The 26,942-nt window shown below is 49.8% G+C and overlaps 1 protein-coding gene across 1 annotated transcript in view; it reads right to left on the bottom strand.

The window, feature by feature from the left end:
• The window catches only part of SPATA13 (spermatogenesis associated 13), a 56,477-nt gene extending 49,378 nt beyond the window's left edge, over positions 1–7,099 (bottom strand). Inside the window, exon 1 of the mRNA XM_052650069.1 lies at positions 5,615–7,099. Within this exon, the coding sequence (XP_052506029.1) occupies positions 5,615–7,060 (1,446 nt within the window). The 5' untranslated portion in view covers positions 7,061–7,099. The remainder of the gene's footprint in view (positions 1–5,614) is intronic.
• Positions 7,100–26,942: the final 19,843 nt, after the last annotated feature.

The raw sequence follows: 26,942 nt of genomic DNA, 5'->3' as shown, positions 1-26,942 counted from the left end.
CGGCAGGGCTCTGCCCTCTGAGCCACAGACCCACCACTGTCCACACAGCTTCCTTTCCTGTGCCATAGAGTGATGACACCCAAACTGCCAGGAGAGGGACGGAATGAAGGTCCTCAGTGAGTGGCCCGGCCCACCCCAAGCTGCCAACTCCACCCAGAAAATCAAGAGGAAGGACTCGGCTCTGGGCAAGGACCCGCGGAGGTAGGAGGTGGTTCACACTCCGTGGCAAGGATGCTGGATGCGGGGACAGAGAAAATGGTGAGGAAGCGTGCAGATGGCGATGACGCCAGCATCTCAAAACTGGCCTTCACTTATCCCATCTCATTTAATCCTAAAAGCCATACAGTGGATACTTTAAATTCTGTTTTACAGATAAGGAAGATGAAAGGATTGCACCAAAGACTGGGAAACCAGAAATGGTCAGAATGTGTTTGTATGCGGGTCCCAGCAGAGGCTCCCCAGGCTCTGATCCCCCTGGAGGCCCAGCTCCAGGCCCAGCCACAGGGCTTGGGAGGTGACGGTACCCTCTCCAGGCCTCAGTTTACCCAGCGTCTGAAGCAAACCCAAAAATGCTGACCTTGAGAGGGCGGCTGAGAAGGACCTTTATTAACTGAACAAATCAGATAAACAGAGGTTGCTATGCATACTTTTAATTGGATGAGTCAATGACATTTTTAGAGTTCCAATGTAAGCTGGTAAAATTCCCCCACCCCTCGAAGGGGGAGTAGCCATTGAAGGTCAACATATTTTAGACCAAATGCTTTATACCACCATTCCTTCTGGCTTGAAAGGTTTTAAACCCATTTCTGGGAACTGGCATTTGTACTCTACAGAGGTCCATGTCCAGCTGATAACAGAGTCCAGTGGAAACACCAGGGTTACAAGTCATGTTTAACTCTTTCAGGAGTTTACGCCTCTCCTTCCTGAACCAGGAATTAGCTCGACAGAGCTGGAAGAGAAACGCCCAAACCTAACCTACAGGACATCAGGACCGCAACAAGTCTGGCGGAGACAGCAGGTGTCTACCCTCAATGCCTGAGCTATTCCCCTGTGGGCCCTGTTCCAGGTCCAGGTCACAGTTCCAAGGCACAAGCTCCAGCTGAGGCTCTGTGCCCTTACTGTGCATCCTGGGTCTGTGCCCACTGCAGACTCAGAGAAACTCTGGCTGGAAGGTGGAAAGTGATTTGCAGAGTTTAACTGGTCTGTACTGAGGAGCCTGACTGTAGGCGGCAATTTTAACTAACAATGAATCTGATAACAGCTAACATTCATGCTTTGTTATTAGTAGTAATAATATCAATAATAAATAATACTATAGTTTTAATTATATGGTAAATAACATGACAAAATAAAACAAAATTTTATTTCTAATGTATAATACATATAACATAAATGCTATATGCTAATGATGCTAATATTAAACCATATGTTTAAAATATAGAACAATATATGCTAATGATATTAATAATAAAGATATCAAGCTAAGCAATCTTAAGGTACTATGAGTATATTTCAGGCGCTGTGGTATCTTTTTAAAGAATATTTATGTGTTTAGTTATTTTTGGCCACGCTGGGTCTTTGTTGTTGCGTCTGTTGTTTCACTCTCTGTCCTTCCTCGTGTCCTGGATCTCCTCCCAAAGCTTCAGAGCCCTGTTACCTCTGAGATCTCTGTGGCAATAAATTCCAATAGCTTTCTCTCTGGTCATCTTTCTCCCCGGTTCTCTTTTCTAGAGACGGTGGATTAACTTCTCAAACACACAGTTCTGAGCTTGGCCCTTCTCTATTCAAAGACATCTCTGATCCCTCAATGCTTATCAAATAACATACAGATCCTTTATGTGGAATCCAAGAATCCAGTCTGAACCTAATGATTTCAGCTTGACCAGGATGGTTCCCCGACACCAAATCAAACTGTTGTGTCCTGTTCTGTGAAATCACAAAAAACGTCTGTGCCTCTGACCGCTGAACCGCTCCACTTCCACTCCATAACTACCAGCAGAAATCTCACCTTCTTCAAACCAGATTTGATCACCCCTATTAAGCCTGCCTGGATTTGGTGCGTGGGTAAGAACTACAACCCTTGTGAAATCCCTCAGCATCACGGTTTTACCCCTGTTGTGGGGTTTAATTCACTCGGCATATTCTACTATGACTTAGATACATCTTGGGTCATCGATCGTCTCCCCGACATTGCCCACTGTTCCTCAGAGCTACATCTGAGTGTCCGGAACCTGATGGGGACTCGGCAATTTGATCCATAAGGGTGTAACACGGTGGGTGTCAAAATCAGTTCTAGAAAACACTGACCTTAACTGGCCCCTGTCTGAAGGAGTCGGGTCAATCTAGGATGGAGAAATCACGAAAGGAGAGTGAACAGCAGACTGCAACGGCCACTGGGAAGCACTGGGCCAAGCGTTTGCCACATAATTTCCTTGGTTCTTACAGACCTCCAAGATAGAGGGAGCTCTCCCGTGCTCTACCCTTAAGGTGTTTAAGGGTCTGCCCAATGCTGGGCATCTTTCAAATGGCAAACTAAAAGTCTGAAGCTCCTGTAAAGGAGTTATAATGGACTCTCATCACTTGAAAGAGTTCACCTGTGGCATACTCAGCACCCCCAGGAAGTAGCGCATCCTTTTTGCAGGACCAAGGACAGGGCCCCAAATTCAGCCAGTGAGCTACTGACTCTGCAGGGACACCAGCATCCACACTACACCCTGTGCCTGTTCCCTTATAAGAGAATGGGTATAAACGCTCAACTGCATTTTTCAACCAAGTAACAATTTCAGTTTCATTCCCAGGTCATCGTTGTTACAACACGTTTACCAGTAGGTGGCAGGAGTACAACGCTATGGAGGTGGTTTTGGAATACAGTCCTGTTCCACTGTGCGCAGTTTTTCGAAGATTGTCACTTTTACTTCTAAATGATTCTAAGTTAAAAGGTTATTCCCCTTTATTTAAAACTGCATGATAAGCATTTTAAATATCATAAAATGTACAGCTTTCAATCTTTTAAAATTCAACAATAACCATAGCTCAAGCTAGCTTTAAACATGTAAGTGGAATCATACATACTATGTACATACTAAGTTGCTCAGTCATGTCCAACTCTTGGTGACCCCACGGACTGTGGCCCTCCAGGCTCCACTGTCTGTGGGATTCTCCAGGCAAGAATATTGGAGTGGGTTGCCATACCCTCCTCCAGGGGATCTTCTGGACCCAGGGATTGAACCCACATCTCTTGTGTCTCCTGCATTGGCAGGCAGGTTCTTGACTGACTACTACTAGCTCCACCTGGGAAGCCCACAAGTGGAACCATACTATCAATAAACTAAGAATATAACACAGTGTACATTAAAATATAGTAAAGGCTGATACTTAGTTTTATTGTGGCCATATAAGATTGACAAATACTGCTTCTAACCTAGAAAGATTAGAATTGCTGCATTTTAAAGCAAGGTGCTTTCTGGTTTGTTTTGTTTGCTTCATTTTGCTTGTACTTTGCTTCTAAATGACAAAATAAAAGAGAAGGTTTCATGTTATATTTTACAAGTACTTCTCTGCAAGTAACAGAGAAGATATGCTGAAGATTACCAGCATACACAACGTAAATTGGGCAAAATCAGTCTTTTCTCTGTTCGTCATTTACTTTAACAAGCACATATAAGAGGAAGCTTGATGTGTTACATGAGAATTTTGCAGAAATGAATGCAACCTAAAAATGTAATAAACATCTTAAAGAAAATCTGTAGCATTATCAACATGCCTGCACTATTAACTACTTGTGTCCTGCTTTCTCTCCTCAGTGATCCCTTGTGGGTAGAAACTAAGTGCCATAAACTAAGAACAGCAAATATAAATGTGAAACTGTATAATGGTCAAAAATTACCCTGGGAAGTAAATAAGTCAGAAACTAACTTCTGAATATATTTAATTAATATGTGCTCAGGAATATAATACTTTAATGGCTTTTTAAAAATTATTATTAATTTTGTTAAACAGAAAATGAAGTCCCCACCTTTAACACAAAGAACCCTCTTGACCACAGCAAATCCGTCTTTTGAGGAGGAGCGGGGTGTCCTAAACTATCAGTATGGCAGAACGGGGTGCTTGGTGTAAGGAATTACTGGTCATCTCATCATCCAGGCAGAAGTGAAGCCCAGACTGGCTCAGGCCTTGATGGATAACACAACCCATCGCAGAGGCGGGACTCTTCCCTTGGCTGGCACTGAGTCCCATTTCCTTACAACTGCTACACGGACTCCTTTTAGGAATATGCAAATGAGCAAGTGGTCGTCAACAAACAGGACCTCTGGAAGACAGTGGCCCCGAGGCCTCCATGCAAGCCTGGATCCAGAAAAAGTGAGGCAGTCTCACTCTCTGGCTACCCAGGGACCTGTGAGGTGGACTTAGATCTCCCGAAAGTGATCTGTGGTAGGCCCCCTTTCTAAGGCTCCCTACAATGCAGAGGTTACAAAACAGTTCAGAGGCTGCCCTGGCTTCCGAATTTGCTGCATCATCACGCTCTCTGCAGGCATGAAGGCAAAACTGAGGTCCTCTCTGGGGGCCAATGGGAAGGAACCACTGCTGGCACGACTTATACCTGTGATACAGTCTAGCTTCCTTGGTGGCTCAGTCTGGGTAAAGAATCCGCCTGCCAATACAGGAGGCACAGGTTCAGTTCCTGGATGGGGAAGACCCTTTGGAGAAGGAAATGTCAGCCCATTCCAGTATTTTTGCCTGGAGAATCCCATGAACAGAGGAGCCTGGTGGGCTACAGTCCATGGGGTCACAAAGAGTTGGACACAACTGAGTAATTCAACAAAAACCACACAGTCTAGGAGCTTATGGGAAGAATCCTCTGCAATACAGACACAAGCATGCATCTCCTCTGCTCTCAGCTCTGTAAGGGAACGTTACTGAATGCATTTATAGAGTAGAAATTACACAGTAAGGCTGCCTGGATCCTTGACAGGAAATGAAAAGAACATTGCTCTCGGAGCCTTGACAGTTATTAGTGAATTTGATTCATGAGATGCTTGTGTTCTACTCTAAAAATAAGTACAATAACCATCATAAAAACTTCTCTGAGCTATCATCACTCAGGGTTGACAGGTATAACAGTACACGTTTCTTATTCACTCTTGGGAAATGAAGTCGACTTCGAACATGTAATGGTCCCTTAACAAAGAATCTCATTCACATGAACTCTGTTGGAAAGGGCATGGAAACAGTTTAAAGCAGAAGGAGAAGGAAAGTCATAATAACGTCTCCAAGATTAGAATTTTGAGAGCCCCTATTAGCTGCATGGGGTACGAGAGGGATGCCTTCAACCTTTCTCCCAAATCTAGCTCAGAGCTGGGCTAAGCTCTCCTGGAGGAACTGTGTGGTATAAATGCCACCTCCAGGAGCTTCACAGAATAGTGATACATTTCACAACAAAGAGAGAGATCACTTCTTAACCTGAGAAACAGCAACCTAACAAGACTCCTGAAGGCAACACAGCTTGGAGCGCTGCCTCCAGGAAGGTGAAGGGACCACCTGTGCCCATCTCAGTGGCAGGAGGGTGGCGCTGACAGGCACCCGTCATGCTTGGCAGGCCACCAAGGATCCTTACCTCTTCTGTCTTGTCTTCTGGACCAGACGCCCCTCCAAGGCTGGGCTGAGCGTGGCTCCTGGAGCCGCTGTCCTCCCTGCCCTGGTCACAGGCGGCTGGCACGGCCTCCTGGGAGGACCCGAGACCTTGCTCCCTCTGGGCGGGCCCCTCGGCCCTTTCCTCGCTGTCTGCTGAGCTCAGGGACAGCGCGCTTACACTGCTGGGACACTTGGCACTTGCTGCATCGGGGCTCCGAGGGCTGGGGGGCTTGGGCGTGGTGGGCCTCAGAGGCCCGAGAGGATGCTCAGGCTCGGAGGGAAACCGGTCGCCAGGTCCCGGTTCATCGGAGTCTCTGTCCGACATCCCCCGGGCCGGTGGGCTGGACGGAGAGCCCTGGGCGCGAGGAGCGGCACCTCCTGGGACCGCTGCCCTGGGCGGTCCGCCTGCACCCACCAGGCCCGGGTCTCGGGGCTCCACACGCCCCCGTCCGCACCCCTCGGGGCCGGCAGCCGCGCGGCGGGAGTAGTCATCGTGCAGCCGGCTGAGCGGTCGCGGCCCGGGCGCTGTGCTGCCGGGGTCCCCAGTCCGGCCGGCCGTGCCACCCCCAGCGAGCCGGAGCACGCGAGCCAGGTCCGGCACCCGCAGCGGGCTCCTCCAGCGCCTGGGCCTCGTGGGGCCCCCGCCCGAGCCGTCAGAGTCGGCGGACGAGCCGCTCAGCGTCCTGCGGGGCACCCGGCCCTCTCGCGCGCCCCGCAGCTCGGCCAAGTGCGAGGCAGACTTCCTTCGGAAGGAGCTCTTCCCGAGGAAGGTCAAGCTGTCGGTGCTCTTGCTGCGCCGGCAGACACCATTCCGCTCGGGCTCGCGTGCTGGGGGCTCCGGTGCATCGCACGCCACCGGCCCGGGGGGCTCCGGGTCGAGGAGGCGGATGCGCCCCAGGCCGTAGGCACGCCGGAGGCTCCGCGACCGGAGGGCACTACGCGCGAAGCCGTCGTCCGGATCCTCGGGGTCCGAGCCGTCGGAGGCGAAGCCGGGCCCAGGGGCACACTTGCCCGCAGGGGCCCCCGCCGCCGCGCCGTTGGGGACGGACTTGCCCAGATCGCGGTCCAAGGTTCCCTCCTTCACCATATCCCACCCCTCCCGGTTCTGAATCCCCTGGAGGACTGAGGACTTCAGTTTTTTGAAAGAGCCCATTTTCCTGAAGGAAGCCAGGGCGTTCCACGTGGACGAGCTGCCCACGAGGCCGGCGGGCCGGGGCCGCTCGCGGTCGGCGCGCGTCCTGCCCGGGCCGGCAGAGAAGAGACGCAGGATGCGGGCCGGGCTGAGCCGCGCCTCCCGAGCGCCTGCGCTGCCGCCGCTGCAGCCGCCGTTGCGGCACGCCGGGTAGGTCCCCATGCCGGAGTCCTTGGGATCAGAGATGGAACCAGGGACCGCAGCTCCGCGCCCGTGGCCGTTCTGCGCCGTGGTCATGTTCTCGGGGCCGGGGGCCCGCGGGCGCAGGTCAGCGCGGCTCAGACCCACGCGCGCCTCGATGTCCCCCGGCCCCACGCGCAGGCCTTCTTCCTGGGGGCCTCCGGCCTGGCCTTCCCGCCCGCCGTGCACATTGGGCTCCGCAGTCACCGCCTGCAGCGGAAACAAAGCAGGGAGTTAGGCCCGTCATGCCAAGAACCTTCATCAATGGAGGCTTAGCTATTTTGTTTACGAGTTGCTAACAGAAAACCAAGCCTGCCGATCACATAAAAACCATTTGCAATTGCTATTCAATTACTATTAATAAAATGTTTTTTCCTAATTCATAAATGAAAAGGGAAGAATGCAAATTTTGCCTATGGGTTGTGCATTCCTTATGATGGTAAACTCTGAAATCCACTGGCACTTGTTTCAAGAAAACTTTTGAAAAACTGCTAGAATGAAAAAGCCAAGGCGTAGTTCAAGATTGTGTCTTCTCGTTATTCAAAATAGAAGACATCATCAATTATCTCTCTCTCTCTCTCTCTCTCTCACACACACACACACACACTCCAACAATATTCCAAAATATCACAGGGAAACTTGAACCAGGTTCAATTTAACGCAGCTCATCGGAGGCGAGTGTTTAGTACACAGGAGGCCTCAAGCAAGGAGTTGTGATGTCAAGACAATGAGCTGCGTATTGTCTACAAAATACCCCAAACTCTAATGACAAAGATGCAAAACACCCCGGGGGCCACCAGAGCAGGAGGGACCAAGCTGACTTGACCTGAGGTCAGGCTCTGGGAAGGAAACCACATTAGAGGGGCCTCAGACCAAAGATGCTAACTGGCTGGGGGAGTCCAGAGAGTTGAGGGTAGTACTGAACTATGAGAAATCCGGACACAAATTCACATCAAACCAATAGCGCACGTTCGTCCTTCCTCCCTCAGGCCAGATGCCCACCGCAGTGTCTGTGCTCTCCCCGCAGTGAACATGCAGCTCAATGGCCTCTGCCCATCAGGCCAGCCCGGCCTTCCCAGCGAGGGAGCATGGCTCCCCTGCTCTCAGTGAAGGATCAGAGATGAGATCAGGGAGGGTGCTCATCATCGTTTACCAGGTGCGTGCCTGTCAGACCCCAGCGTGAGGCACTTCAGAAACAAGATGGCACTGGCAAGCCTACGAGGTCAGCAGGACTATCCCTGTTTTATGCACCATCAGATGGGCACCTGGGCAGGTTAGGGAAGTCACCTGAGGGTCCCACAGCTCTCCCACTCCAAAGGCTATGCTCTTCTCCACTGCTTCAAGCTAGGATTTGAACACAGGCATCCGACTCCAAGCTCAATGCTTCATGACATCGTTCAGTCTCTCAGTTGTGTCTGACTCTTGGAGACCCCATGGACTGCAGCACCCAGGCTTCCCTGTCCTTCACCATCTCCTGGAGCTTACTCCTGTGACAGAGCCAGTGGCAGCCGGTGCAGAAGTAAGTGGCTCTCTCTCCAGGATGATTTAAGAGGTGCTGACAACCCTAAGCACCTCCCTCACATTCTGTTGCAGCCCAGGCCCAAAGCTTGCCCGTCCAAGAGCCAGCCCTGAGATCCGAGAATGGTCTGGCAATTGTTGCTGTTGTTCAGTCGCTCAGTCGTGTCCAACTCCTTGCAACCTCATAGACTGCTGCACGCCAGGCTTCCCTGTCCTTCACCACCTCCCAGAGCTTACTCAAACTCATGTCCATCGAGATGGTGATGCCATCCAACCACCTCATCCTCTGTCGTCCCCTTCTCTTCCCACCCTCAATCTTTCCCAGCATCAGGGTCTTTTCCAATGAGCCGGTTCTTCACATCAGGTGGCCAAAGTGTTGGAGTTTCAGCTTCAGCATCAGTCCTTCCAATGAATATTCAGGACTGATCCCTAGGATGGACTGGTTGGATTTCCTTGCAGTCCAAGAGACTCTCAAGAGTCTTCTCCAACACCACAGTTCAAAAGCATCTTCTTTGGTGCTCAGCTTTCTTTCTGGTCCAGCTCTCACATCTGTATATGACCACTGGAAAAACCATAGCCTTGACTATATGAGCCTTTGTCAGCAAAGTGATGTGTCTGCTTTTTAATATGCTGTCTTGGTTTGTCATAACTTTTCTTCCAAGGAGCAAGCGTCTTGATTTTATGGTTGCAGTCATTGTCCACAGTGAGATAACTCTGACTTAAGTCAGGTGCTGGAAGTCTTCATGACACAAGTCAAAATGGATAGTCTGAGGGACTTCCCTTGTGACTCAGTTGGTAAATAATCTGCCTACAATGTGGGAAACCTGGGTTCAAGCCCTGGGTTGGAAAGATCCCCTGGAGAAGGGAAAAGCTACCCACTCCAGTATTCTGGCCTGGAGAATTCCATGGACTGTATAGTCCAGGGTTCCAAAAATATTCTGAAGACAACGTTAAAGGTAGAAGAGAAGGAGCAAGGTGTATACAGACCTTGAGGTCCGGTCCCAATCTGGCAAAACCCTTTCATGTGCAGAAAAAAATCCGACCTCATGCAGAGATCTCCTCTGTTCCTCCACTCCAGATTCTGACAGGTTCGTCTTCCTTTGCCCCTGCCTTGTGCCCACTGAGGCAGATTCCCAGGGAGAATCATAGTTAAAGGGTTGATTCCATCTGGGACCAGGGAGGCTCCACAGATGTAGACCTGGAAGCCTCTCTGAGGTCCACTTAACCAGCTCCCTTCATCAGAAGATGCCTTCTGAGGTCTACTGTTCAAACAGAGAGGTAAGGGGCCTGAAGAGCCAGGGGCTGCATCTGAATCAACTGTATCAGCAACATGCCGACTCACCCTGGCACCAAAGTTGGATACAAAATCTGCCACCAGCCGCAGAATGAACCTAACAGCCAGCATCACCCGCCCATCCTCACCTACTCTGGGAGGGACAGGCATTGTGGCTGTTGCTGCTTCTCACAATCTTGAAATGAAGCAGACAGCTTATGCCTACTTCCATGTCCAGTCATAGGCACTGACCGCACAGTAGGTAATAATAAAGGTCCTGTTACGAGCTGCAGAAGAGCAGACAGTATCCTCCCTTGTAATCTGGGTGGATGAAGACAGTGTCTTGACACCACAACCAGAGGGCGCTATGAGACCTTCTATAACCAAGGACCCATGGGAGAAGCTAATCCTAAGGGCTCAGGGGGTGCAGGGAAGCCTTGCTTTCATGTTGGGTGGTTTGAGAATGTTCCATGGAGGACTGGGGGCCAGGTCTAGGTCTAAACTGTCGCCTGAATCTTAAGTAAAGCCATTTCTGTCATCCGTGCTTCAGCACCATCTATAAAATAAGAGATGCGGACGGTGTGTATCTCTGCTGGCCTGTGGGAGATGAGCAGGACCCATGGTAAACTCCAGGTGGTGCCATGGTAATGGCCCATTCTAGGGGGCGTCTAGCACAGGTATAGGAGGCTGTCTGTTGGCCCACAGATGGGGGTCCTCCAGGCTGTGGAACTCTCTGAGGTGAAACCGTAAGGTTCTTTGCAAACCAAGAAGACAGCTGACCCTAAGGAGAACAATATGGCTGGAAGGATGGCTCGATGTTATAGTGGAAACTTGGTAAAAGCAGCTTTAGAAAAGCCTAAACCTTCCTTGGTCTAACACTTTAAGAGTATCTGCAGGTGTCACCTTTGAGAAGCCATTGCTAATTTCCTAAGGTGGATTAAACCCCTTACTCTGTGGGTTCCAGTTGCTGTTCAGTTGCTTAGTCGTGTCTAACTCTTCGTGACCCCATGGACTGCAGCCCACCAGGCTCGCCTACTACATTGGCAGCCAGGTTCTTCACCGCTGAGCCACCCGGGAAGCCCAGGCAGCTCACCAAATGGCTTTACCAAAGTGTATTCTAATGCTATATATTTATATTTATCATTTTAACAGGTTCATGTGGCTGCCTTCAGAACAAGACTGCTTAACTCTTTGGGAGTAAGAACTGTGATTTGCACAATTATTCAAGTTTATATGGACATGAATTTTATATCCATCATCCTGCCTTACTAATATCTGTACCAACAACTCATTACATACCACCATGTTATTCCAACAAGAATATGCTCAAATTTTTACAACACTAAAAAGTGTGTGCTTAAAGCTTTATGTAAGTTTCAGGATCCAGTAAAATACATGTGTATCTGAGTTTCTAATTGGGGCAACAGGCTTCTTAAAAGACCAGTGACTTAGTATTCTGTGAACAACGTGATTGTTGTCTGTTGCTTGGAACGAAACTGAAAATCACGGAAAAAAGCTTTTCCTGGAATTTCCGAGTAACATACCAACTTGCATTATTTAGAACTAATACTTTGACCTCTATTCAGTAACAAGGGCTGCAATTCAATCAGTGGTTTTGTAGCCAGTCTTGTAAATTACGGGAGCTCAGCCAGAGATATTTATGAACAGAGCTACAAGAAAGAATTTTAGATGGGAATATTGTGAAATCCATTGTCTACCAGCTGGATTCTGGACCGTATGAACTTTAGAAGGGAACATTTCTTTTCATTCGTAATGAGAATTCTCTGAAAACAACCATGATCAGTAATTTTTAAATAAGAACTTATACTCGAATCTGAAATTCAGGAACATATACCAGGCTCACGTACAAATAAGGAGGTTTTCATAACAGGTTAGGGTAAATTATAGAAAATGTGACACTGGAAGAAAACCCAGAAATCTGGATGCTCAGGGGTGAACGCACAGAGCCCTGAGTCACAGCACAGCACAGAGACCAGGACCCGCTGTGCAGCCACGACAGCGAAGGGGCAGCCCCGGCAGCAGGGGACGCGGCTCCAGCACCAGCACTGCCGCAAGCTGGCCAAACCCCAGGGCCATCCCAGCCCTCTTCCTTTCCCTTCCCATCTCGCTGGTCTGGCCTGAGGTCCGGAGCGTTTCAACAGTCCTGGCCTTGCCCCAGCTCCAACACCTCCACCGGGATGGCTAGCTACCCTGACCAGTCTCCTGTCCTATGGTCTGACTCACTCAGCCCCCAGCCACAGTGTCCTTCCGGTGTGCAAACGGACAGGCACCACTGCATTGAGTGTCCCTGGCCGCCCCTGGGGCCTCAGAAAGAGTCGCATCTCAGCCCAGCCCGCCACACCTTCTCTCTATGAATGCTGACACTCACAGTGACCCCTCCTCATGCTGTGATGCTCTGGGCCACTTCCTTGCTGGCTCTCAGAGCCGTTCGCAGCCATTCTTGTCTGTGTTGGGAAACCACAGTCCCCATGCTCTCCTGACCAATGGCTTCCGGCCATGCTAGCCAGTGGGTGGGCCCATGGGAGACACCGAGTGGCGGGTGAAGGGAGACGAAGGGTTTCCCCTCTGCTTGGGTCTCGGCCCAGGCTTGTTCAGCACCCACCCCCCCGGCTCCCACTCCTGCTGGGGTCCCCGCCTGTCTGAGCCCCATCCCAGGGCCTCACTCCTATGCAAGGGGGCCAGCACCCAGCCCCCTATTTCCCTCCAGCCTTGGGAGGCAGCACCTTCCCGCTGCTGTCCGCCTGAGCTCTTCTGGCTTCTCTCGTTTCTCAGCCGAGTGAGAGGATAATTCTCTTAGCTTCTCTTTTTGGAATACCTGAAGATGCTTCTCCTTTCCTGACAGACATGCACTCTGCCTAACTATCTTTAACTCAAATCAGCTCTTTCTTGGGAGGCACGGTCTCCTTCCTCCCAACTCAGACACCCCCCAGTCTTCAGGGGGACTCCATGTGCGCCGCCATTTCAGCCCTCGCCACGCTGCTCTGCAGTTCTGGTCCCTGTCTGCTGGCTGCACGACACTCTGACAAGGTTGAGAGGCAGAAACCAGGTCTTACTGGACTGTGGCCTCTGCATCCAGCCAGTGACTGACTATGGAAGAGGGGCCCACTGAACCAGACCATCCTCAGCTGTGAGGCTGGCTGTGCACTGGCCGACGGTCAGCACTGCCTTTCGCTGAGCTTGTGCATCTCACTCTCCCCTCCCCATTCCTGTAAGGCCCTTTTCTTCTCTCATTCATTCCAACATCTTTCCTAGAACCTTGCTGAAATCGAGACTCTAACTGGGAGCTCAAACTCCAGTCCCCCACCTTAAGAACAGGTTGTGTTCTAAACGACTCTTTGCAACCACATGGACCTGCCATCCATGGACATCTCCAGGCAAGAATACTAGAGTGGGTTATTATTTCCTCCTGCAGTGGATCTTCCCAACCCAGGGATCGAACCCAGGTCTCCTGCATTGCAGGCAGATTCTTCACCCTCCGAGACACCCGGGAAGCCCAAGAGTTACTTACAGGCGATCTATTTTCTCATAGACTCTGTCCAGCAAACCACATTTAGCTGATAATATAGTGAATTTAACCATAATTTATAACATTTCCTATGCACCCAAGTTTCAATGGTGGGTTCTAATTTCAAAGATGAAAGAAGGTCCTCCCCCACTGCCCATCAGTCCTTAACACAAGACCCTCTCTCTGTTCTTCCCAACCCCCATGTGCATATGTCAAAGGAAGCCTGTCCCTCCCCAGGGACCTGGCATCCTCAGTGTCTTTCCAGGAGAAGATGTGGGAAGATGCTCCAGCAGAGTGGAGCTTTGGCTTCATTGAAATACCCACATGTACACCCATGGCTGATTCATGTCAATGTATGGCAAAACCCACTACAATATTGTAATTAGCCTCCAATTAAAATAAGTAAATTAAAATAAATAAATAAATGCCCAATCGTGTAACTGTCTAAAAACCAAAAGTATAAACAAAACTGTAGCTGGACGAGACTGAATCACTGCATCTTCGGGAAGGGTGTGGATTCTGTACAAGGTGTGACTGGCTGGCCGGCCTTATCTGGGTCACTAGGCTAAATCGCATTCCTGCGGGTGAGAATGGGGTTTCCCAGTGAGGATGGATGTTTGCTTTGTCAATTCCAAGGGTTTGCCAAGGCAGGCCTTAGGCCAAAGAGAGGAAAACCTTCCTATGGTCTCTGAAGTTGGGGGTTGGCGGGTCGAACCAGGTGTGCTCGCTAAGTCTGCATCTGCACTGGGCTTCCTGGCCGTGATCCCGATATTCAGCAAAATGCCAGCCTCTGAACCCCGTTCCTGCACCCCACTCTAAACCTGGGGTTGAAAAGGCCTTGGAAGACTTCAGGAGGGGCACCGCCAAGGAAAGGGCTGCAGACGGCCTTCCTGGTTCTCACACCTCCTCCCGGCCCCCACCCTTCTCTCTCGGTGAGTAAGTCTGCAGCAGCAACCTCCCAAGTTCACGGTGAGGACTACCTCGTGCCTGCAGCCACCCCTGAAATGGATGTCACCATGGCAACAGGACCTCCCGGTAACGGCACTAACTATTCAGAGCAAGGAAGGGTTTCCAGATGGGCGGCCCTGATCTAGAAAGCACTTTGAAGGTCACTGGAGCAAAAGCAGCGTTTCTGCTTCCGAGAGGCGATTTAGCAGAATCCGGAGTCATAGTGACCGGGCTCACCCTGCAGGCTGCACGGAGTCCCCTCAACACAGCTTGTATATCCAGCACTTGGTAAAAACGTTTACAAGAGTGTGTGTGTGTGTATATATATATATATATATATGTATATATATCTGTGCTGCGTGCACTTATTTTACTGCCCAAGTCCTTTGGTTTTGTTCTTTGCATAAAACGCGTCTCTGGACATAGATTCCCAGTTTACAACACTGCATTTTGGAGAGAACAAGATCAGCCTACCACCCCCATTTCCATCCAGTTCAGCCCCAGTTTAGGGGGTGTGGGAGCAGCCATGCTGCCAGCCCTGAGGACAGAGGTCCAGAGACCACCTTCTCCTGCTCGTTCACTTGGTGGCCCGCGTGTTCACTCTGGTTTTCATAGGAAAACAGTTGCTGGAATGCCTCGTTCATCTGATTTAAACTGCCCGCTTCTAACCAAATTGACACATGGCTGTTGGTTCACAGACATCCTCCTTCAGGAGATGCCCTGGTACCCACGGGTACCAACGAGACCAGAGCAGTGGTGACCGGCCACTGTCCCTGAGCAGAGGTCCCCAGTCACGCCCCCACCTCGGGGGGCCCGGCAGGAGCTCAGTGGGGTGGAGGGGGGGAGGCTGCTTGGATAGAGGAGGGGGCTGTGATAATGAGCCCTCCCCAGGGACATCGTGTGTCCCTCTGGGGCCGAGGACCGAGGACCCTGGTCTCTGCAAAGGAAACCTCCTCTAATGAGGGGCTCCAGCCTCACTCCAGAGGCTCAGAAAAGCCAACAGCCCCGAGTGCAAGGAAAACCGGACGGAGGGAAAGACCGCACGTGTCTCAGGCCCTCACGCAGTGCCAATTCCTCAGCTCACATTTATCCTTCCAAAAAGGACTAGTGGGCAACTCAGGAGAGCCCCTCAGTGGCTTCTTTTGGGGGTTTACTATTCTTTCTACAATAGAAACTTGTGCCAGAAGCTTCCGTGGGACTGTACAGCCACTCCATCATCCGGCTTCTTGCCCAGGGCCGCTGCTGCAGGCAGGTGGCCGCCCCTGGGGTTGTGCACACTGAGGTCTTCTGGACGCAAAGATGACACACCTTCTGTGGACACGGCCCTGCCACTGCACTCTCTACTAGCCCACCACTCCCTGCAGGGGGAGCGAGTGTGGGAGACCGGCCAGGTTTCTTCTCTCTCTCCAAACACAGCCCACGAGCACTGTTCTCTCCTCCCAGCTTCAGTCCTGACCCTCTCCCCAGCCTGTCCTCCCGGATTCCCCAACCTCACACAGCGTCCAGCTCTGCCAGCTGTGAGGAGACCAGCCACCAGCCAGCCCGTCCCCCAGCTCCATTTGCCTGATGCAATGCTGCTGGCTCTCACAGGTCGGAAGCTTCTGGAAGCCCAAGGGAATGTGGCAGGGACACATGTGAGACTCAGGAACACCCAGGCCCCACCCCCATGACACAGGGGTCCACGACATTCTGAATATGCAGGCTGCTCAGAGGGCCTGATGTGAAATGAGCACTACATTCTGTCTTTTGTGAAGAGTTCAAAGCCAATTTAGGTGCTTAAAAAAAAGAAAAAACTAAAGAATAACAATGATGGAAGTGTCCTGAACCTAAAAAAAGGAGAGTGGGAGGGGAGCGGGCGGGTCTCCCCAGAGGCCCAGGAAGGTGAGCACCAGGCAACCAAGAGAGGACTAGGTCTGTTCCCGCCCCGCAACCACGAGCTGCCGGGGGCTGCAAAGGACCCAGCGACTGCAGACGAGACCCAGCGAGACCCTTGGTGAGACCAGCCTCAGAGAGTTAGGAAAGCCGGCCCAAGTCTGCTGGTTCATGTCCCTGGCTAACGATCACTTCAGAACCGTAATGGCACAGCATCACCCTGGGTCCCCACTGTCCCTCCTAGAGCGAGGGCTCTGATGGGAGAGGCTGCGCCCCAGCAGAAACGTCTCCTCCTTGCCTCAGAGTGGTGACACAAGCAGCTCAGGGCCACAGGCCAGTGATCCGAGTACAGGCAAGCCAGAAAGAAGCACCGACGGCGTCCAATGAAACAGATCACCTGCGCCTTGTTTTGAGACTTCATCTTGTAACAAGAAAACCTCACTTGAGGCTTCATCTGCTCATCCATTCACTCCACCACTGGTGTTGGGACAGACAGAGGACGAGAGTGGGGACAGTGGACACTGTCTCAGCCAGCTGGGAGACACACGATTAAACAAGTGACTGTAAGGAAGCCTGCGTGGTTATGACACCTCAACGGGCTCCCTCAGGAAGTGACATCAGTACCAGGACTGCAGGGGAGGGAGGTGGGGGCACCTGCAAAGGTCCTCATTTATTGACTCACCTTCGACAAGAACTGTCTTTCATTCCCTCGCCCCACACCTTAAATGTGACCATCCGATCGGTTTCAACACCGATCTTCTAAAATTAAGAACGAAATGAAGTTAAAGCCTTATACCTACTGAGGTTTAATGGAGAAACAGAACAGGCTTTTTCAACAATTCCTGTTGATGTTTTGTGACGACTGCATTTTCCAGCTAAATTCCTAAAATCGCCCTGGTCCTAAGCATAGCCCTTGACTGTCTCGATTCGGGTTGCGACATTTCTTGCTGTGTCTTATCGCTGTTATACTGTGTCCTCTGAGGGCTCTCCAGTACTGACACTGAGGTCAACATGAGCCTGTTGTTCAGGAGATTACAGACTTGTCCAGAAAACAACAAAAACATTCACTAGAGATTTCCATTTTCTGGGAATTTTGTGTTTTCTGCATAATTTTGTAAAAATTTAGGTTAAAAAAATCCCTACCTCCAACAAAAAGAGAGCATACATGTTAAGACTTCTGCTTGCCTTCAAACTAAACCAAGCACATAAATTTCTGCAGAAGGCTAAGCTTTTCTTAATTTGCTTCTCTTTCTACACTTAGCAACAGCCTTTTTTGGACAGCTAGTTAAAAACTGCTTAATAATGGAATTATTAAGTGTTTCTTTTGACTGAGGGGCTGCGTAAGAGACTTGCTGAGAAACCAGGGCTCATGAACTGGGAAGTTTGGGACCTTCTGAGCCAGGGTTGAACCCAACTTGCAGCAAAGACCAGCCTGGAACATAGCTTCTTCCACAAGGCCTGATTCATGACCGACTAGGAGCAGCTTGCTCAGAAATGTGCTCGTGTCCTCCAGGACAGGCCTGTCCTTGTCACCCTCAGCTACCACGTGTACCCAGAGTGTCTGGCAGCTGTTAACAGCTCAATAAATATTGGATGAAACGTTCAGGGACTCCTTGTGAACACTGAGTCTGCATGCCTACAAAGTAACCCTACCCACCTGTGGGAAGGACTGCCATCTTCTCTCCAGAACTAACTGTGGCATTGTAAGATCCAAAAAAGAGTCTTTCTGTCTCCTTTCCTACCTCTCCACCAAGAAAAATGAGAAATAAGTCTGAGACTTGGAGGAGCCACTGAATTTAAGCCACAATAAATTCTGTATCTCAATTCTCGCTTTCAAGACCCGGCCCTGAAGGGAAGGCCCCATGTCACCGTGGTCAGGCTCTCCCAACACACACGTGACTGTCACCACGTGTCACACATGGAGACGCGGGCCCCACAGCACGTCCTCAATGGTGGAGTTCAAGGAAACCATGAGGACAAAGGGCCAGGAGTCCACCCGTTGCTGGATCGGACACCTGGCTCCTCACCAAAACAGACTTCATGAAAGGAAGCTCATGTCTCTGTGAGGAATTGAGGAAAGAGGGAAAAGCAGCCTTATGGGCATGACTTCCTCTCCTGCTGAGGGACGGGGATGCCCCAGGAACCAGTCTGCATCCTCCACAGAAGGGTCTGCTGCACTTGGGGTGGGAGGCGTGGCTTGCAACGAGTCGACTCCTAATATCTCCCCAGAAACCCTCATGGAATCAGCCCTCTGCTCCCCTCTCAACCACCCCACCACCAGACTGGACAAGCACCAGGACGCTTCAGCTGACAGACCCAGCAGCAGTCCCTACTCTGTTCTCATCTCCTGCGGGGGCTCTGTCCCCTGCGCTCAGTGCAGACTTCTGATCGCACATCATTAGAGAGGCAAGCGGAGACAGAGAACAGAAGACAAAGCCCATGTGACGAGACCTGTCACCGTCTCCACCTGCATCTTCCGAGCAGGAACAGCAGGTCTATTATCTGTTATTCTGCACGATTTTGCTTCCTACACCCTTCAAGTATTAAACCTCAATTTTAATTTTCTTCCCCAATTTGCACACACACACAAAAGTCATAGGAGCATTCTAATACTGTACCTCAAAGTACAGGTGAGACTGAAAAATAGGAACTTAGGTCTCCAATGGAGGCCAGTGCTAGAGTCCATTGATTCTGCTGGCTGAATGCCCCTATCCAGTCCTTCTGAACTTGAATCCTAGAACTAGAAAACAAACTTGCAAACACACAACAAAGTGATATCCTTACTTATTATCTTTTAAGAGCAAGAATACACTCAGATGTAGCAAAGAACACAGGGATCAAGTATTATAGAGTTACTCGTTGTCGTTGTATAAAAATACGTTTATGACAACATGGACAGACTCCAAAAGCTAAATGGAGCCTTAAAGGACACAGTGCAAGAAGACAGACAAGGAGGGGCTTCCCTGGAGGGCCAGCACTTAAGACTCTGCACTTCCAATGCAGGTGGCGTGGGTTTGGTCCCTGGCCAGCAAACTAAGGTCCCACATGCTGCGTGGCCCAGCCAAAAACCCAGCAGCTCACACGCTGCTGGCTTCTAGCAACTCCAGGGTGTCCAGGAAGGGTGACTCTACAGACACAGGAAGTGGAGGCCGGGGGCTGGGGGCTGGGGACGAAACAAGAGGTGACCATAAAGGGCCATGAGGGTTCTTCTGGGGACTGTGGTTGCACAGCTCTGTAAACTTCACCAAAAATAACTGACTTGTACAATTGCAGAGAGTGAATTTTATGGTACGTAGATTATATACTAAAGCTGTTAGAGCACAAAATTGACGATATTAAGCATGATGGCCTTGTGAATCATCTGATAAACATTCTGAAGAGGATTTAGACACGTAATTCAAGGTAAAGCATATATCTGCTCTAAGTGTCCGAGGAATGAACTTTGGTCAAAAAAGCCAACATAACTTCCTAGGTCCCCACCTCAGAAAAGTCACAAGGTTCTCATCTTCATCACCAGCAACCTCAGGAAAAGTCAGAAGTCTTTTCTCCTGATGGTTTTTCCATCACTTTTTTCAGGGACTTTACAATGAAGATCTTCATGGCTCAGCTTTTGCCTGTTTGGATTTGCAGGAGAGCAACCCCCTTCCTGTGACAGGCGACTCATAGTCCACACCAATGGCTTCACAGTAAAGCAACCAGGAGCTCTCAAAACTGGGCATGAGCCAAAGGTGGGGTGGCGTCTCTGCTGAAAGCCAGGCTCCAATGCAGATGCAGGCTGGACCACCTCCCTGGGCATCTCGAGGGGCTGCCCACGTGGGTGCCTGCGCCCAGACACCGGGGCTGCCATGTTTCAGCTGGTGTGAAGCCCCGGCCAGCTAGGTAGGCACACTCACCCACATTCGCACCTGCCCACATTTAAGGCCTTCCTGGCCAGTTTCACATTCGACATTGGTTACAGGCTGAAAAACTAGTCCTGTAAACCAAGCAGCCCCTGGGTTTGCTGCTCTGGGTTTTGTTTTCTGTTTGAAAAGGCTTCATCCTCATGCTCTCCGCTCTGTCCAGCCCCCGGCCGCCCCTCATCTTCTTCTCCAGGCTCCTTCTGGGAACTGAGATGTCACCCACTTTCCTGGTCTTGGTCTTGGTCCTAATCCTCGACTGTCTTCACAGATGGGATTTCCAAGCGTTAGAAACAATAAAGACTTCTATTCAATGTCTCATTTTACCAATGAGAAACCAAGAGAGCAAAGCAAAAGAGCCGACACGTTTACAGCAGTTTTATTCATAGCTGCCAACATTGGGAAACAGGCAAGATGACCTTCAGGGGGGTGACTAGACAAATAAACTGTGGTGCGTCCAGACGGCAGAATAGTATTCGGTGCAAAAAGAGCTGAGCTATCAGCCATTTGAAAACAAATGGAGAAACCTTCAACTGCTGCTGCTAAGTTGCTTTAGTTGCGTCTGACTCTGTGTGACCCCATAGACGGCAGCCCACCAGGCTCCCCCGTCCCTGGGTTTCTCCAGGCAAGAACACTGGAGTGGGTTGCCATTTCCTTCTCCAATGCATGAAAGGGAAAAGTGAAATTGAAGTCGCTCAGTCATGTCTGACTCTTAGCGACCCCATGGACTGCAGCCCACCAGGCTCCTCCATCCCTGGGATTCTCCAGGCAAGAATACTGGAGTGGGTTGCCTTCAAGCATAACACTAAGTGGAAGACAATCCAAAAAAGCCATATACTGGATAGCTCTCAATATCTGACATTCCGGAAAAGGCAGAGCCTTGGAGACAATGAACAGATCGGTGGTTGCCAGGTGTTACAAGGAGGGAGGGTGAACGGGGGGCACAGAGGATTCTCAAGCGGTGAGACCACTCTGTGAGATGCTGTCCAGATGGGCGCTTGTCACCATGCATTTGTGCCAACTCAGGATGGACAGCACCACCCCAAGAGTGAACCCCAAAGTGAGCCACAGTTCTGGGGGATGACAAGGTGGCAGTCAATATCAGCTCGTGGACTGGTACAACTGTGCCAGGCGGATGTGTGAAGTTATAAGCAGGGGAAAACTATGCCAGGCAGACGGGTATTAGGGAACACTGTACTTTCTGACTAATTTTTCTATAAATTGAAAACTACTCTTAAAAAGAGTATAGATTTAAAATATAAGTAAACAAAAAGCTGCTGAGTGAACAGGACGGTCAAGCCAGCGACACAGACCTTTACTACTTAAGAGCTTTGTCCACAGCAGAGGGTCTCTGCTCACCCAGGGGAGCACCCAGAAACCCACCCCTTGAGTTAGTGACCACCTGACCAAGGTCTATGAAGGGAGAACCAGCACCACTGCATCGCCAAGACTCAAGAACATTCCATCAAAATCCGACTCTATGAGTGCGTCATCCTAACCAGCAGATTTTGAGGTTCACATGAAAGAACAAGGGTTGGGGAATCAGCAATATTCAGGGGGGTGGTGTTGGGGTAACAGGCAGGGAGAGACAGGTGCCAAGTCAAAAGCTTCTATTAACACAAGGTTAAAGTTGGATTATTACATGAAATCAAGCATTTTAATTGCATTTGTGAGTAGTTTCTTTAAGCCGGATGTGAATGTGAGATTTTTATGACCCACAAGTGACAGGGGAGTCGGGGGACCTGCCCAGGTTTCCATAGAGACTGGGGAGGAATGCAGCTCAGAACTAATTCATGGGTCCCCCAGGAGCAGAAAAACAAAGCTGCTCTACAGTCACACCCCAGACGTCATGCTTATTCAACTAGAAGATTACGTAAGGGAAAGAAATGTTGAGGGATGTGTTTCTAGGCGGAAACTCAAAAAAGAAACCTTAGGGAATGACAGGGCTTCCCTGGCGGCTCAGACAATAAAGGACTGGCCAGCAAAGTAGGAGATTCGGGTTCGATCCCGGGGTTGGGAAGATCCCCTGGGGTAGGGAATGGCAACCCACTCCAGTATTCTTGCCTGGAGAATCCCATGGACAGAGGAGCCTGGCGGGCTACAGTCCATGAGGTCACAAAGAGTCAGATGCAACAGGGCGACTAACATTTTCACTTTTTTCCAAGGACTGATAAGCCCAAAATTCAGAGTGACGGTTACCTCTCAGGAGGGGTTGTCAAACTTACACATGTTACATATGTTCTTTGTACAAATTAAGTGTTTAATAAACTCATTTTAAGAAGATACACGAGTGTTAAGAAGGATAAGGCAGAAAACACTAATATTAATAATGTACCGTAACAGGACTAAGCAGGTGAGAGGCTTCCCAGGGGGCACTGGTGGTAAAGAGCCCACCTGCCTATGCAGGAGACATGAGAGCCCCAGGTTCGATCCCTGGGTCAGGAAGATCCCCTGGAGAAGGAAATGGCAACCCACTCCAGTATTCTTGCCTGGAGAATCCCATGGACAGAGGAGCCTGGCGGGCTGCACTCCACGGAGTTTCCAAGAGTCAGACATGACTGAAGTGACTTGGCACGCATGAATGCAGGCAAGTGGGTGGACTGATCACCTGGCATCAGAGAGACCTGTGTTCAAATCCCTACTGCAGATCTAGCAGCCATTTAACCCTAAACAAGTGATACAGCTCCCACATCTGGAAAAGGGGGGACATACTAGTATCCTCAGCTGGAATTGGGTTAAATAGTAACTTGCCTGTTGAAGAGCTCAGAGGCGTCTGGGAAAGAGAGGAACAGATCCCATTCGGACAACTGACCACGTGCCAGAGGCCATGGGAACCCTATGGGCACAGACCCACTGGATTATGTCCAGGTCATATAGTAATAAACAAAGGAGATAGAATTTGAACCCATGGACAGTCCGACTCCAGCGCTAGCTCCTGGCCATCAGGCTAGTCTTCCTCTCTGATAAAACCCCTATATTATTATTAATAGTGTTGCTTACTATCATAAACATTAGGTGGCTTAAGCAATTAGGTTAAAAATTACCTAAACATCGCTGACATGGGAATACTTGACACAGAAGCAATTTATTTCAAAAAGAACCCAAAGGTAGAGAACCACCTGGCCAGTGTGATCAACATTGTCACGTGACTCTCAGAAATTCCAATACATTCAATTCTACACAAAACGATAGGAGCCGAGCTCGATCGAAGAGGCAACAGTCTTTCCCAGCCCTCCCCTAACCTGTTCCCCAGCCAATTAATCTGAGATGACACATGCAGTCCTAAGTACCACATGTTAGAAGAACAGTCACTGCAACTCGGCCTAGACAATGGTCCGGCACCCATGTCCTTTCACAGACAATAGAAGGATCCTGGGATGCTCAGCTTTTAACACAAAATTTAGGAATTTTCCTATGGAAGGAGCACAGATTTACTCAGACGTGCATCCTCTGGGAGAATCAGTGCATAGAGTGCAGTCCTTTTAGTTCTGGGACAAAGAATTCATGAAGCATCAGGCGTCTAGCAGTTCAAGACGGTTCAGCGGCCACAGAGGGGCTTGGGGGCTGGATGCATCACCTCTGAGGTTCCTCCACCATAGGTTTTACGATCCTGAACAAACAAACCCCATCTCCTGAAAATGCAATCCTTTCAGAAACAGCAGAAAGGGCCCTTAGGAAGGGCACTGCCCACTTCAGATGCCCTGCAGTCATTGCTACTTATAGCTCTCCTAATCCTGCTGAGTCCCAGACGCCTCTCAGGGTCCACACCCTCAAGAGCACACGAGGGACAGGCCCACACAACATCTGGGACAAGAGCAGAGTGGAACAAAATGCACTGCTCACTTGCTGAACCAGATGTCCAGTTTTAAGTCCCCACGACACTTACTTAGGAAACTGTCATGAACTGAGCCACCCCAAGAACAATGCTTCACGGTGACCCCAGACCACACTGAACCAGGCATCCAACCAGACCTAACCAAGCATACAATCGCACTTACTCAGGCCCCAGATGGGAAACGCCCACAGACCTTGTCACCTGAGTCTAAAGGATTTCATGGCGAAGGGTTTCAGAGACCTCGTGGCAATTTTTCCTGTTTCTGGAACACCCAGCAAAACCATCTGTCCCTGACATACGCTTGCTGCCTGATTCCCACGTCCATGCTGGTATGGAGCAGGGAGGCGGGGGGACCTGATACGGAGCACAGTCACTTTAGAAACAAAACAAGTGTAGAGGAGGGGGTGAGGGGAGGAGGCGCTGGAAGAACAAGGCTCTGCTTCTGGGAAACCGAATGTCTGTCACACCCCGTGCGCTGAGCCCCGGGCATCTGGTAACCAGGAATGTTAGCGGCCCCTCTCTAATCCTTACACACATTTTAAACAGCAACCAGAAACGGAAACCCAGAAAAGGGTGGCGCTTTCAATACCACATCAGAGCGGGTCCCATAGGACTCCCCAAAGACAATCTCATTCTCCAGAGAAGGTGCCTAATTTTGACTTGCTATTTCCTGCTGATTAGGTGAGTCACAGGTTAATTTGTAGATTATTTGTGTCCCTTAGCGATGCAGATCATTTCTGCCTTTCAGAAAAGATAACCACAGAGGTCACGGTTTTACTGCCTGTGGGGCGTTAGCCGGTTTTGTGTCCCATTCAGCAAACCTCTCAGCCTTTCCTGACTGTCTGACCCCTTCCCCCAGCACCCTGAGTCCCCTGCCCTCAGCACCCCAGACCCCTACCCTCACTCATGGGGTAAATCAGTCTCTGACACATGCTCACCAGGGATTTAACAGGTTACCCGTGTTTTAACATTGTGAAAATTGCCCCTTGATACATTTAATCTATATTCAATCACCATGGTCCCATTACTCTTTTCCTCTGTAATTCTCTACTGAGTTTGTGTCATGTAACAGTTTTTGTGATTATCCTCACACACTTTTAACTATCTTATACAAATGTTATAGATTTAGACAGCAGAAATAAACAGCAACTCTTCCTCTAAATATGGGTCTTTTTCAAAGACTGAAAAATAATAAAACATAAAAACAATAAGAAGTTCTACCACAAAGATAAGGTTTCTAAGTGACTGAGTCCCCTTTTTCCAATATATCTGATCACTGTCCATCTATACTGGCACCTGGTTGCTCCCTTCAAACCGGGCTCCTTCTCAAATTGGTTCTCTTTAACTACTCCAGTCTAATTTAGAAATAATGCCTGTTATTGTCTCTTAAAATACACTGCTGCTAGGTCACTTCAGTCGTGTCCGACCCCGTGTGACCCCATAGACGGCAGCCCACCAGGCTCCTCCGTCCCTGGGATTCTCCAGGCAAGAACACTGGAGTGGGTTGCCATTTCCTTCTCCAATGCATGAAAGGGAAAAGTGAAAGTGAAGTCGCTCAGTCGTGTCCGACCCTTATGGACCCCATGAACTGCAGCCCACCAGGCTCCTCCGTCCATGGGATTCTCCAGGCAAGAGTACTGGAGTTGGGTGCCATTAAAATACGCTACTTTCTACTAATGTGTCGATTTCTTTAGGCCACAAATAACCTTTACTGAACATTAAGTGACACATACTGTGGCAGACGTGTTTGAACAAAGAGGCAAAGAGGAAACCAGAACTGCGGCCATCTTTACTTGGCTCTCTACAACCCCAACCCCCGGGATGCTTCTCAAAATGCTTCTCTACCCTCTGAGTGCTTTCATTCTTTGCTGTCTCTCGTTCGTCTGTATTGTTATTACAGACGTTAGATTGCAGTATGCTACTTGGACCTACTTAGCTTCTGGAGCTTTTGAAAATCTCCTCTGCTCCACTCACCCTCTGACCAACCCAGATCAGATGCTCCCACGGGTGCAGGATCTGCGGTCTGGTCACGCCTGTCTCTGCCCCACCCGCAGCTCTGACAACCGTCTTCTCACCTGAGGACCCGGGCCACACAGCGGGGGTAGGACTCCCGGGAGGAGGCCCAGGCGGGGCACCACTGGGAGACCACTCTTACCTCTTCCCCACACCCTCTCAGCACAGCCCCGGCTCCAGAAATTCCTAAGAACTTGACCGTGCCTGACCCCCTTGGAGGGGAGCAAAGGGATGCTTAGAAAGAGTAGGCCACGTGACCCAAGTCAGAGCAAGCTCAGGTCCTCCCAGCTGCAAACTGTCATCTTCAATGAACACTTCAGCGCCCCGGCCCCAAGTCTCCAAGGCAACTCTGGTCCTGTTCACTTCGCGTCGAGCCTGAGCTGCTCTATCAGGCGCCAGTGCTGCTTCCTCGAGCACCTTTGTAGGCTCTTTGGGGAGTGACATACACACACCACCATATAGACAGTGACAACCAACAAGGAAATACTGTATAACACAGGCAAATACACGCAATATCTTACAATAATCAGGAAGGGAAAGGATCTGAAGAAGAACACACACAAAAAATAGAATCGTTTTGCTTTACACCTGAAACTAACACAATGCTGTGAATTAACTGTACATCAATTTAAAACAAACAAACAAAGAAAATCCATATTAAAAATAAAAGAAATCCTTCATACAAAAAAATACATGGATAACATCTCTACACTTTTTTATCCCTAGTTCGGGGACCAATAAATATTTACTAAATAAACGGATGGCTTAGAAAGGACGGTACAGAGCTGTCCTCCGTAAATCAGAACACCTCCCAGCTGTCTTCTTGTTGCTGCTTTTGGCTGCGCCACACGGCTTGTGGGGTCTTAGTTCACCAAACAGGGATTGAACCCACACCCTCAGCTATGAAAGCACGGTCTTAATCACTGCACGGCCGGGGAATTCTCAAGGTGCAGCTATTTTTAACTGTTCTTTAAGACTGTTTTACAGTAAGATAAATGTTAGATAGCTACTATGTGAATATCACAAGAGAGAATGCAAATTCACATGACTGTTAAAGA

The sequence above is a fragment of the Budorcas taxicolor genome, chromosome 12 (genome assembly GCF_023091745.1).
Source record: "Budorcas taxicolor isolate Tak-1 chromosome 12, Takin1.1, whole genome shotgun sequence".
NCBI classification, from domain to species: Eukaryota; Metazoa; Chordata; class Mammalia; order Artiodactyla; family Bovidae; genus Budorcas; species Budorcas taxicolor.
This window is presented reverse-complemented; position numbering and strand designations above follow the sequence as displayed.